This window comes from Micrasema longulum, unplaced genomic scaffold (assembly GCF_059751315.1).
Source record: "Micrasema longulum isolate JH-2025_06_02 unplaced genomic scaffold, ASM5975131v1 h1tg000017l, whole genome shotgun sequence".
Lineage (NCBI taxonomy): Eukaryota > Metazoa > Arthropoda > Insecta > Trichoptera > Brachycentridae > Micrasema > Micrasema longulum.
The window spans coordinates 73,202-85,708 of record NW_028277225.1 but is presented as its reverse complement, the minus strand read 5'-3'; the positions used below and the strand labels follow the sequence as shown (position 1 = coordinate 85,708).

Here is a 12,507-nt window from a genome sequence, read left to right as displayed (position 1 = left end):
CACTCGCCCGAGAGATCGTATTTCTACAGCATTTAATCTACTTTTATAATGATTTTTTTCAATTTTATACTTCGCTCCCATACATTAGGGTTGGCACTAGAACTCCATTGTGAGCCTAGCAAGTAATGCAAGAAATACATTTTATTTTTTTAAAGACATAAAATAAAATTTATTATTTTTAGCGGTTTGATTGTAAAGAAATATTGAAATTTTCAAATAATGTGCCCTGACGAAGAGACGGGTACGTCTCAAAAACGATAGAAAAAGAAAAGTCGGTAAATGGTTATACAGGGTGTTCTTTAAACCCCGTCACATCCGAAACCACGATGATCAGTATGGGCAAGAAGACATATTAGCATATTAAAAAAAAATAGAACGAAGAAATAAAAATAAAAAAAATACAAAAAAAAAACAAACGGTTGCTTACTTCTGCAGGGAAGAAGCAAAGGGGGCGCGGTTGACGGTGTACCAGACTCCCCGTCCCCCTTCCTCTTTTCTCCGCTGCAGAAGTAAGCAACCATTTGTTTTTTTTAAATATTTTATTTTTTAAGATTTTAGTTGTTCTAAAAAATTATTTTAATATGCCAATATGTCTTCTTGCTCATACTGATCATCGTGGTTTCGGATGTGACAGGGTTTAAAGAACACCCTGTATACAAATATTTAATATCATCTCGTAAAATGTTTGACCACAAAGTTAATGTTTTAAATATTAATAATGAATAAAAAATGTTTTAAAATTGAATTATAAATTCAATTTTCCCTTTGCGCACCTAATGGTGCAAAGGGCACTGCATTAGTACACCAGCTGCAGCGTATATTGATATAAAAAAATGTAACATAAAGGTCATGTCCGCCCCGTGGTCAAATTGTCAGCGCGTTTGCGTACCATGCAAGAGGTTTCCGATCCGATTCACGACAGGGTAACATAAATAATTTATCTAAAAAGGTGTTTTAAAACAGTTTATCTAATTAAATAAATTGATGTATTATTTAAGGAAAAGTCTTAAGACCTTAATAATAAATTAAAACGATTTAGGAAAGGAAACGAGGGCACATTTGAAAAAACCTTACAGCAAAGGTACTTCGGGACAAGTGGTTGTTGCGGTACTTCCGCCCACTGCACTAGAAGGAAGTAAGATGTTTTTCATCAACGGCCATTGGGTACATACTGCATACTGCATACTGCACATACCGGACACCGGACACTGCACGCTGCACTCTGGTACCTATCTACTGCCTACCACCTACCTAATTACTAAATGGAAACGATACGAATCAAAAATATATTTATTAATATTATTAATCCATGTCCGCTCCCTTGGTGAGGCATACGATGTCAGTGAAATCTCTCCAGCGCCTCGATTATGATGGGAAGATAAAGACGTTTTACCTTTACCTTAACGGTATAGTTGACGATAAATTGTCTCTAGCGATTACAAAGATATACTATCGACCTCTCACTTTCAAGTTTTGGGTGGGTAGATCGATATGAAACAAGGAGAAGCGTACGTCACGGTACACATATCTACGCGCTGAAATGACATAGCTGCATTATGACGTCATAGTTGAAGATAAAAGTCTCCCGACCGACTATTAAGATACACTACCGATCCCTCCACCATCGAGTTTTGATGTAAGTACGTCGGTTTATACCGACGGGTCTAGAACCCCTCGATACGCTTATCTACGCATTAAAAGTGTCAAAAATTAAAAAAAATATAAGTAGATTGTAATAGAAAAAAAACATGTACCATTTATTAAAATAAATAAAAAAGACATGTTTAAAAAAATTAAAAATATACAAGATTTCGGTTATAAAAAATATATACCAAAACCACGTACAGCATTGTTCCAAAAATCATTTCTATATAACGGACCTAAACTACAAGTTTATTAAATGATCAAGTTGTATTTTTGTAATTTTCAAATGGAGTAAATTTTATATAAATATGCAAAAAATATTTACCCTTACAATGCGAAGAAAAATGATACGAATTAAAGAGATGGCAATACCACAGTAAATCTGTTTTACTGTACAAGAAAGCACCATAATTTAATTTATAACAAAGAAGGAGACGCTGTTCTGTGGCCGATGTTTGTGCGAAAGAGATGAAAACAAAAGTCGAAATTCGTTCAATTAGTCGGTTATTGAATTATACTATATTTTTTTAAATAGTGGAAAAGCAATTATTTAATAGTATATCTGTATGTTTTTTTTTAATGTCCGAATTTCATATTATCTGTCTTTTGATTGAGGTAACACAATGTTACATCGCCGCGTGTAAAGGAATTTTGTAGCACAGCCTTTTAAGAATTAATGATAGAAAACTTAATATTAAATCATTTAAAAAAAAAATCCGCTATATAAACTTATTTTTTGTGCAATAGTTTTTTTTTCATCATTTATATTATTGCGGTAAACACACCTAAGAGGTATTTTGGTGAAACATATCGGTTCCTTAGATCAGGCATTTGCCCATAAAGGAATCGATTGCAACTTTAGGCATATTAATCTTTCTGGCTCGCCAAAAACCATTCGCATATCGGGCCTATTCCTAAAATATGCTAATTTTGTCAGGGCGTTTTTTGTGTCCTTTTGTCTCAATAATATAAATATTTTTTTTTTTATTATTTACATACAATATTACATTTTAGTTACTTTTAAAACATTTGAAAAAAAAATTTTTTTTTACAGGACTCACCAAGCCAATTAATATGGCTTGTCGGTAAAGATCCTTTACATTAAATCATATGATAGTCCTACATAGTTGGATAATAATAATTACTACTAACTTAAATATAAGGAGTGAAAAAAGTACATATAATTTATGCTTACAAAAAAAAATATTTAGAAAAATGTAAATAAAAGCAAAATATAAGTGAATGATAACGCAATTATAAAAAAAAATAAAAAATACAGAACCGGAGAACGAAAATTTAAAACAGGAGTGTGTACATATTTAATAGGCACAAAGCATTTTATTAAAAAAAATATTTATTAACACATCCATATCTATATCTATATCTAAGTCTATATCTATATCACATCCTCATTTATATCCATATGTATAAATAAATGAAAATAATGTTTCTGAACAATGCATCTATGAGATAAATACGTTATAAAAAAATAAAATTTGCTCTTTGTTTCTGGTAGGTTTCTAGTAGCATTCTAGGAATGGAATAAAAACTAAATTATAAGATCCATAATAATATATTTTTTGCTAGTTTAAAATCGATTTAGTCCGGAATAGAAAACGAGATGTAATGTACTCATATTATAATATGAATCTATGGAGAAATGGATTCCTCTAAACTTTATATGCAAAATAAATATTTGGAATTGTAAATAATGTCCCGAGTATTCGTCAACAAATAACACCTTTTAATGTTCCTTCACGTAGACTCAGAAATAATTAAATTCTATTACTGTATTATAAATTCTAAAACGGATTATTTATGGTTTCCAGGCACCTCTACACAGAATGATCAAATTTGTAAACAAAAATCAGGATATTAATTATTTTGGTTGTAAATAAAACAACTTTACTAATCAATTAAAAAGTAAATTATTCATTTATTTATTAATGTACGCGACACGCAGTGCCTTTTACCCTTCAAAGATACATATTTAAAAGAATATAAACACTTCAATATAATGTGAAAAACATGAAAATCAAATTGAAAAGTATTATGTTACAGTTAGCAGTTTCGTATAAAGAACATATTTAGATATAAAAAAATAATTAAACAACGTGTGCAGATATTTTAAAAGGCAAATATATTTATTTTTTTTCTTCAAGAGGTACAAAATATAAGTATATTAAATACAATAAAATTCTTTTAAGTCTCAAAAAAAAACAAACTTAAAAATAGTCATAATAATAACAATTAAAGTAATTCAAAATAATATTGTACAATATTCAATAAATTCCTTACGCCTAAGATTTACCTGGAACCCATAATGCTTGTCCATTATATTTATTTGTCATTGTTTTTTTTCTTTTATTGTTTCGGTTCATAGTTTCATATTACTGTATAAGATTGTTTTATTCGTTATAATATAATATGTATGTTTAAAACGGACTTTTACCATAAATTATGAAAGCATCATCATTATAAAATGTTGGGACCTAATGATGCATAGGGCAGAGCATTGGTACAACAATCGCATGGTATCTTGATGATTTTTGTCATATGAAGGTAAGATGATCAGTATTACGCTTCAGGACTATGAAATATTTTGAAGTAAATTGAAGTTGAATATATAATTTTAACCATGTCGGAAATCGAACCCGAGACTTCTTGCATGGTATGGAAACGCGCTTACCACTACACTAAGAGGCCGACTCAAATTATAGAAAAAATAAATCGGTAATCTCGAGTCACTCACCACTATCATTTAATTATTTTTTTTACTTATTTATTATTATTATATACATAATATGAAATATTTATAAAACGTTGCTTTGACTATCAACTAGAGTTATTTACCCCGTTCTGAGCCAGTCAAATATATATATATAAGAAACAGTAATCAATACATAAAAAAAATAAAGGTATTAGACATAGTGAAAAACATAGTAAAATACATAGGAAAAACGCATTTAAAAATCCAGTAAAATACATAGTATGAGGCATAGTAAAAGACATAGTAAAAGACATAGTAAAATATATTTTAAAACCTAGTAAAAAATGTATTCAAAACACAGTAAAAACATAGTTAAAAGAAAAACCATTAAAAAACATACTAAAAGATATGATAAATATTTTTTTACATTTTTTCTGTTTCAAGAATGAAACTAAAACTGCTTTAGAAATAAATAATTTGTATATTTTTACAATAGGATTATTTGGCACAATTGATTGGTAAAGGAAGTGTCGTGTTACGATGAGACAAGCAGGTGTTATGTGAAGAATTGCAGCATTAAAATTCAGGCGACTAAATTATGTCCGTTCTGAGAATTGCGAAAAGGATACCTGAATTTCGTATTTCGTGATTGGCCGAAAATGTGACTTGCTACTCGCCGTGGTCTCTAATTTGTTTGTTTATTAAAGGCACGAAAAGCACAACATTCCAAATCTCGTTAAAAATTACACCATTAATCATTACTTAGACTACTCGATCAAAGTAATGCAAATGCATTGATTCAGAAATCTCAAGTTCTCTTGCCAAATTACGCAATATTGTTAAAGATGTCTTAATAAATATCATATAGGTAGATTTCAAATAGATTGTGTAACAGAGAATCTATTTTAAATCATAAAATTATATGAGGTTTGCATAAAGGTTCTTTCATTGCTATAACTGTGGACTGTAGTAAAAGGCGTTGCTTCTCTGTATAGATTTATTGTTATAAAATTACAGTTTTTTATTATTTGATGTAAAAATGGTACAAAAATCCCTAATAATGTTTAATTTGTTAATGACGAAGTTCAGTGGTTTTCTATTTTTTTATTTTATGAATAGACTACCAAACCGAGTTTTTTTTTTTTAAATATGCATTTTTTATTGATTTATATAATTACATAATTGATACATGTTTTTTTTTTACCATACAATCTACTGTTTTCATATTTTTTAATTTTAAAGCTGTTACATTCCAAAAAAGAGACTAGCTTTTGTGTTTGGAGAGTTACACTTTGTGATTCATTTAGTAATTTGAAGTTATATGAATAAACATGAGAAAAAAATATATGCAAAACAAAAAGAAAAACAGAAAATAATAATACAGTAATATTAATTAAAATAAAACGCTGATTTTACTCGGGTTCAAAAAGTTTATTAAAATTTACATTGAATTTATTTACTGATATTAGTTTTAATAGTATTGAGTTCATTGGGGAGATTATTGTATTTATTTATTAATTTGAAAACAAAACTATTTTGACAAGACTAGTGTGGCATTTAGGAATTTAAATATTATTTCGGTATCTGAGTGACTTTTTCATCTCAAATTCGTTTATTTTTCTTTTTTGTAAATTTGTATAATATATTTTTTCTTGTTCTTGTCTACTGTAAGAACTTAATATAATTTAAATAGATTTTCCGTGTTGAAAGTTTCTTTAAAATTACTTTGATAATTAATCTTTGTACTATTTTAAGAGGGTTTGATATATTGGCATATGCGCCACTCTATCCAACAACACCATATTGAAATATATTTTTGTATGTCATATTCTCAAAGCTTTGATTTATTTAAACTTTTGTAATTTTAAAAATTACTCCGCCCGTGGCGTCACTAGTTCTCTTCGGAGTTGGCGCGACATTTCAAAGTAGAGCCCCGTAGCTGTCATAATATAATAAACGTTGATAAAAATGGCTTCACGGAAACCGGAAAACTATCACAACGCATGTTAACGCTGTAATTGATTCGTTCATTCACAAGAACTTGTGACGTCGTTCAAAGTAGTTCGTTTTTATTAAAACCATTTTTATTATTTTTTTCGTACATTTTCGAGTAACTTCGCGGTATTATTAAACGCTCTAATTTTTACGGCGTATAAGAAAACATTTTTTTATATGCAATTTCCTGTAGCACTAAACTTCCTCATTACATGCATACTAATTTCATTTACTTATTGTATGCTGTATTGATAATATTTTTAATTTCCTTATGTAAGGCGTTGTACGGTTTAAGTTCCTGATTTATAATCTTTTTTGTCCTTGCCTTGTTTTTCAACCGTGTAGGAGTATACCAGGGGCGAATCGTCCATATAATCGATTATTCGCAGCTTACCATTATATTTCACTACCAATAATAATGTTTTATAGTAGTTTTAATTTAAGGAGAATAAATAAAATAATCTTTATTTATTATAAATTAACGTCACTGTTTATATCTTCCTCAAAAAATCAATATAAGCTGCTAAATGCGCACCCAGCGCATTGCCCGGTTCCGATTATTGTAGCTTATTTTTCAATACAAAATGTATACTGTATTTTAACATTCAAAAACCCAGTGCGTATATTTTCCTTGCTAAGTTCACTTGCAGATTACAGATATTATTTAAAGCTTCTCTATTTGGAGAGTAGCATTTCGAGCGTTATTTCCTAAAGACCATTTTCGTTTGATGGTATTCTGTTGACATATGACGCCAATTTTTTAGTCCGCGCGTTTTAACTAGTGGCGCCTCGCTCGGTGTCGTCAATTTCTTGCATTATTCATTCTCAGTTTACAAGGAAACGAAGCTGGCGGCTCGGCGCGGCGCGGCGGTCCAAACGGTCACGTGACATTTTTGTTGCAATATTATTGCGAATATTTCTAATGAATGTTATTGTTATGTTATGGTTTGTTATGTAATGTTATATGTAAAGTTAAAATTATGTATTTTGGCATAAATAAATGAATTTTAATCTAATCTTGTTGTTTTTTTAATTTTTCAGAAAAAAATGTATAAATCGTAAAAGAAAAAAACATTTTTTGTGTACATAATGGGAGTGACGTCTTACAATAAAATGTTTACTTTATTTTATATTAGAACCTAAATATTTGCAGTATAAAATGTAAATTATAAAAAAAACATACAGTGTTTTCAATCAGTGCTAAACAAAAAGGAATTATGAATATACTTATTTTGTTATAATTATTTTTTAACATATTTAATTTTTTTTCATACGCCTTCACTCATTTGCGAGATTACTTATATGTATGTACATGCAGGTACAAATTATGAAAAAAATTAAAGCTTACCTATAAAAAAAGTGACCGTTCGCCACTGGAGTATACTACTCGTATAGTACATTCCAGCCGATCTTGTATTAAGCGAATGTCTGCAACTGTGTTTCGTCATATCTAATTCCGTGTCTATAAGTTCGTTCATTATTAGTTTATAAATTTGATTGAGCGTGTCTAGGGTTCTGCTACTGCAGGGACCGCAAGACTGGGGATTGCCGAACACGACTGTTGTATCGGGAGCTAGGCAAGCGAGGGAGGAATAGGAAAGAGGAAGAGAGGCTATTTCACTGCCTTATATAGCGTCGGCGGATAACCACACGCACAAACCAAATATGCGTCTAATGCACGGAAACCTGTCCATAGAGGAAGACAAATTTAAAATATTACGTATGTAAGAGTATATTGATTTCTCGTGCCCAGGGGTGATATTCCAAACGCTTTCGCGGCCGTAGAAAACGCTTTTATTGGGTAAACAAACAGTATTTATAAATACTTTTAGAATTTTTGTATTATTTTTTTAATACAGAATAATGCTCCCTTCCCTCACTGGGGTGTCCCGTGCCGAGGGAATCATTTTACACATTTTTGTACTGACAATTAGATTTTATTCTGCAAATAATTGAAATAACTCCGTCAACTATCCAATGTATTTGAGCCCAAAGTTCCGAGTAAATATTAAGTTATTTACAATTTTTTGAAAATCACCCCCAAAATATAATCATAAGAACGGAAATATTTTTTTAAATGATAATATTATAACAAAGATATCCATAACAATATTTCAGGTATTTAGAAAAAAACTGTTTTGAAAGGAAATGATGGAAGTCTTGGAATTTATTATAAACAATTTGAAAAATCGCGTACGTCCAAACCGTCAAAAACTGCACGTCATCAAACAGACTGAAACTTAATCCATCTAAAATTGGGCTTATATTGATAGCTACAAAATAGCTGCAGCGCCTTTTTGACCGACCTCCAATTGTAATCACAGGTTGTGATCTTACTTCTAGTACAAATGTCAAACAACTGGGTGTTCATTTAGATTGAGACCTTTTTCTTCATCCTCTGGTTAATAAAACGAAGTCCCGGTTTCTTCCATCTCCGACAAATCAAATCCGTACGGAGAAATATTCCAATAGATGCAACTTAAGTTCTTGTGAATGCTTGTGTCGTTTCGCGTCTAGAGTACTGTAATGGAATCAGCGCATTCAGCGAATTCAGCGCCCTTGAGGTGATTTTCACAAAAACGGCGCTATATAAATTATCCAAATATAAATAAATATAAATACACAAATCTCCCAGAACACCAAACCGATGAACTAAAATCTGTTTTCAATAGGGCAGCAAGACTTATTACGAGATTCAAGAAATATTCTCGCATCGTACAATATCTTAGAGATTTGGATGTTTAAGTGGTGGCGGCCTCCGTGGTGTAGTGATCAAGACGCTTGACTCACGCACGGAAGGTTCCGGGTTCAATTCTCGGTGAGAACACAAAAATTAAAATGTGATTTTTCTCAAGCCTGGGTGCTCTGTGATGTAATTCACCACTGTAATTAGGCCTCCTGACCTGTTGTGGTGCAAAAAAAAAAAGTAAAAAATGTAAGTATGATTGAAATGATGAAACATTTTAATTAATTTATTTATTTTTGAAACCAACACAGTCATAGTAATAAACAATACATAAATAATAACAACAAATAACAAGACCAATTATTATGGGTTTCATATAGGAACAAAAATATAAAAAACAAAACGTACAGTTCGCTAGGGGTGAAAGAAAGTGGGATGGGAAAAATAGGGAAAGAAGAGAAGAAGAAGAAATAGTAAGTAAATATAAAACAATGAAATAAGAAATAAAAATAAATGTAAATATATAACATACATACATATACATACACATACACATCCATATATATATATATATATCTATATATTAAATAAAATTCCAAAAAAAGGAAATCGAGTGAAGATAAGTCCGCCTCGTAGAGTAGCGGTTAGCGCATTTGCCTGTCACGCTTGAGGTCTTGGGTCCGATTCCTGGCAGGTTGGACGTGAAATATTGGTTTTAAAGGTGGTTAAACTCTGCAACATTTCATTGTTTCTGGACTGGCGCTTGACGCGACGGTTCATTCTGGGCCGCAAAATCGATAAGTTTTCTATGATATTTTCGAGCGAGCGCTATACGTTCAGAATCAGGCCCCCAAAGTTGTAAGCATCAGACAGTAGAAGTAGTATTTCCAAATACGATATCCTCTGTCCGTACAAATATTTGGGATCGGCATGAATGGAGATAAAGCCCCATTCATAAAGATTGCCTTTTGCGGAAATCGGTTGGAATTTCACTAGAGGAAATGGTTCTCAAGGCTGGCTTATCATTGTAATGTTTGCATTCGTTCATTCAAACTCCAAAATGTATGAAATACTATGTTATTATACATATAAGAGCCGCATTTTTTTTTGACAACTAAAATGTTTTAAAAATGTACCAGTCACTTATTTAAAAAAAAATACACAGCGTACTATAGGTTTTTATTTTTATTTGATTCAATGTAGTTTAGGAAATATAAAGGATGGTTAAAGATATATGCAAAATAATTTCGTATTTACAGATTATCAAAAATAGGTGCAAAAATAAACAAAAACTATTTCATGGTATCTCAAAATTACCGCATGTTTCCTTTATAGAAGAAAATACCGTTATATATGGAAAAATATCAAAATACAGTCCTAGGTAATGTGAAATAACTTGGATATACATAGTGTAGAAAGATAAATACTGTATTAGTTGATTAGTAGAATTCATGCTTTTTTGCGCTTTTGTTGATTTGCAAAAAGCATTTGATCGAGTTGATAGGAAAAAATTATGGATGGTTCTATCGGAGTATGGAGTGAGTGACAACCTTGTCCGCGCTATTGCTTCTTTGTACAAAGATAGTGTAGCGTGTGTAAGAGTAAATGGGTCATTAACTTCCTGGTTTGACATCCCTAAAGGAGTCAAACAGGGATGTGTAATGTCACCGTGGTTATTCAACATATACATGGATAAATGTATAAAAGAATTGAAAAGTATGGATGTGGGAGCGAAAATGAGTAATCTAACTTTCAGTTGCCTTCTGTACGCCGATGACGCAGTCCTCCTAGCTGACAGCGAAGAGGAACTGCAATCCTTGGTTACAAAGGTTTACGAAGTGTGCAAGGAGAGTGATTTGCTAATGAATGTGCAAAAGTCGAACGTCATGGTCTTTGAAAGAAATGTAACTATGACTGAATGTAAGATTGTAGTAAATGGAGATAGTTTGAAACAGGTCGAAAAATTTGTATATCTGGGTAGTATGTTTACTAGAGATGGAAATATGGACAAGGATATTGAAAGGAGGGTTAGTGCCGGTAACAGAGTTAATGGTGCCTTAAAGTCTGTCGTAGCAAATAAGTGTCTATCGCAAGAGGCTAAATTAGCAGTTCATAATGGAGTTCTGGTACCAACCCTAATGTATGGAAGCGAAGCATGGAGTTGGTAAAAAAGGGACGAAAGACTGAATGCTGTTGAAATGCGATCCCTCAGGCGAATGTGCGGAAAAACAATGTATGATAGGTGCCCTAATGTCGAAATTAGAGCAGAATGCAAGGCTAAGTTAAGCATTATCGACAAAATTAAGAAAGGTCTTTTGCGATGGTTCGGTCATGTGGAGCGAATGAATGATGAAAGAACGGCTAAAAAGATTTATGATGCGGATGTGTCTGGTTGTAGAAGTCGAGGAAGGCCGAAAAAGACATGGCATGATCAAGTACAACAAATTCTTGAAAGTGGTCATGTGAAAAGTCGGAATAATCGACGTGCGTGCATGAGAAGATGTATGAATGTGAAGGAAGCAAAGGAAGTGTGCCAGGACAGAGTGGTGTGGCGTTCTATCCTCTCTGCCTACCCCTCCGGGGAAATGGCGTGATGGTTAGTTAGTTAGTTAGTTAGTTAGTTAGTAGAATTCATAATTAAACAAAATAGGTAAGGTGTGGTGTCTTGCACCAATCTGAAACAATTATATATACTTAAGGTTGTAGTCTGGTAAAACGAACGCAAGAAATTCTATGATTTTTAGATTTTAAAACGAATGTTTTTTTTAATCGCGCAATAACAAAAAAACATAAATTGGATAAAAACATTATTTTTTAAAGGTATTGAAAAATAACTATTGTACAAAATATACATACTAGGAAAAAAAGCTTTGTATAAGAGGAAAAAAAATTATTATTCTTTTATTATAAAAATAACCATTATTTTACATTAAAAGTTCTTAATTGATTGAAACTATCTTATTTGGTTCAAAAGTTACGATGTTTTGGAAATAGCATAATCACAAGTTCTTGTTTCCTGAAAACTCCGTTCTATATGATTCCCGCGGTTTATTTTTGAGGTAGAGATTTTATGATTATTTAGTGATTTTACACGACAAATTTACATATTTATTCAAAACTTAATACCCATTTGCACAAAATCTGAAGAAAAATATCTACACAATACGTACAGGAAATTGTTATTTCAATTGTAATTTTGAAGTTTAATCGATCACAGACAAAGTAATAAAAACTATACTGGACAGACAGAGAGATAGACACATTCTTAGACCTGCTAACTTTACTATACAGATACTGGAGTATTTTATGATTTCACTATCTCTCCAGTGAAATACCTGGATATTGGATATAAAGATTAGCCTCTTCACATTAAATTGTATTGGGCAATTGGAAACAATTACCGCTCTAAGTGTCTTTCCATGATGGCTGATTGAGCCGGAAACAGTTCAATTACCCCCTCCCTCCGGTCTAG

At 31.5% G+C, this 12,507-nt stretch overlaps 1 protein-coding gene across 1 annotated transcript in view; it reads right to left on the bottom strand.

Moving 5' to 3' along the window:
* Positions 1 to 521, bottom strand: part of LOC148285641 (elongation factor-like GTPase 1) — a 29,712-nt gene extending 29,191 nt beyond the window's left edge. The window contains exon 1 of the mRNA XM_088242447.1: positions 428 to 521. Coding sequence (XP_088098573.1) covers positions 428 to 521 — 94 coding nt within the window. The remainder of the gene's footprint in view (positions 1 to 427) is intronic.
* Between the last annotated feature and the right edge of the window lie 11,986 nt (positions 522 to 12,507).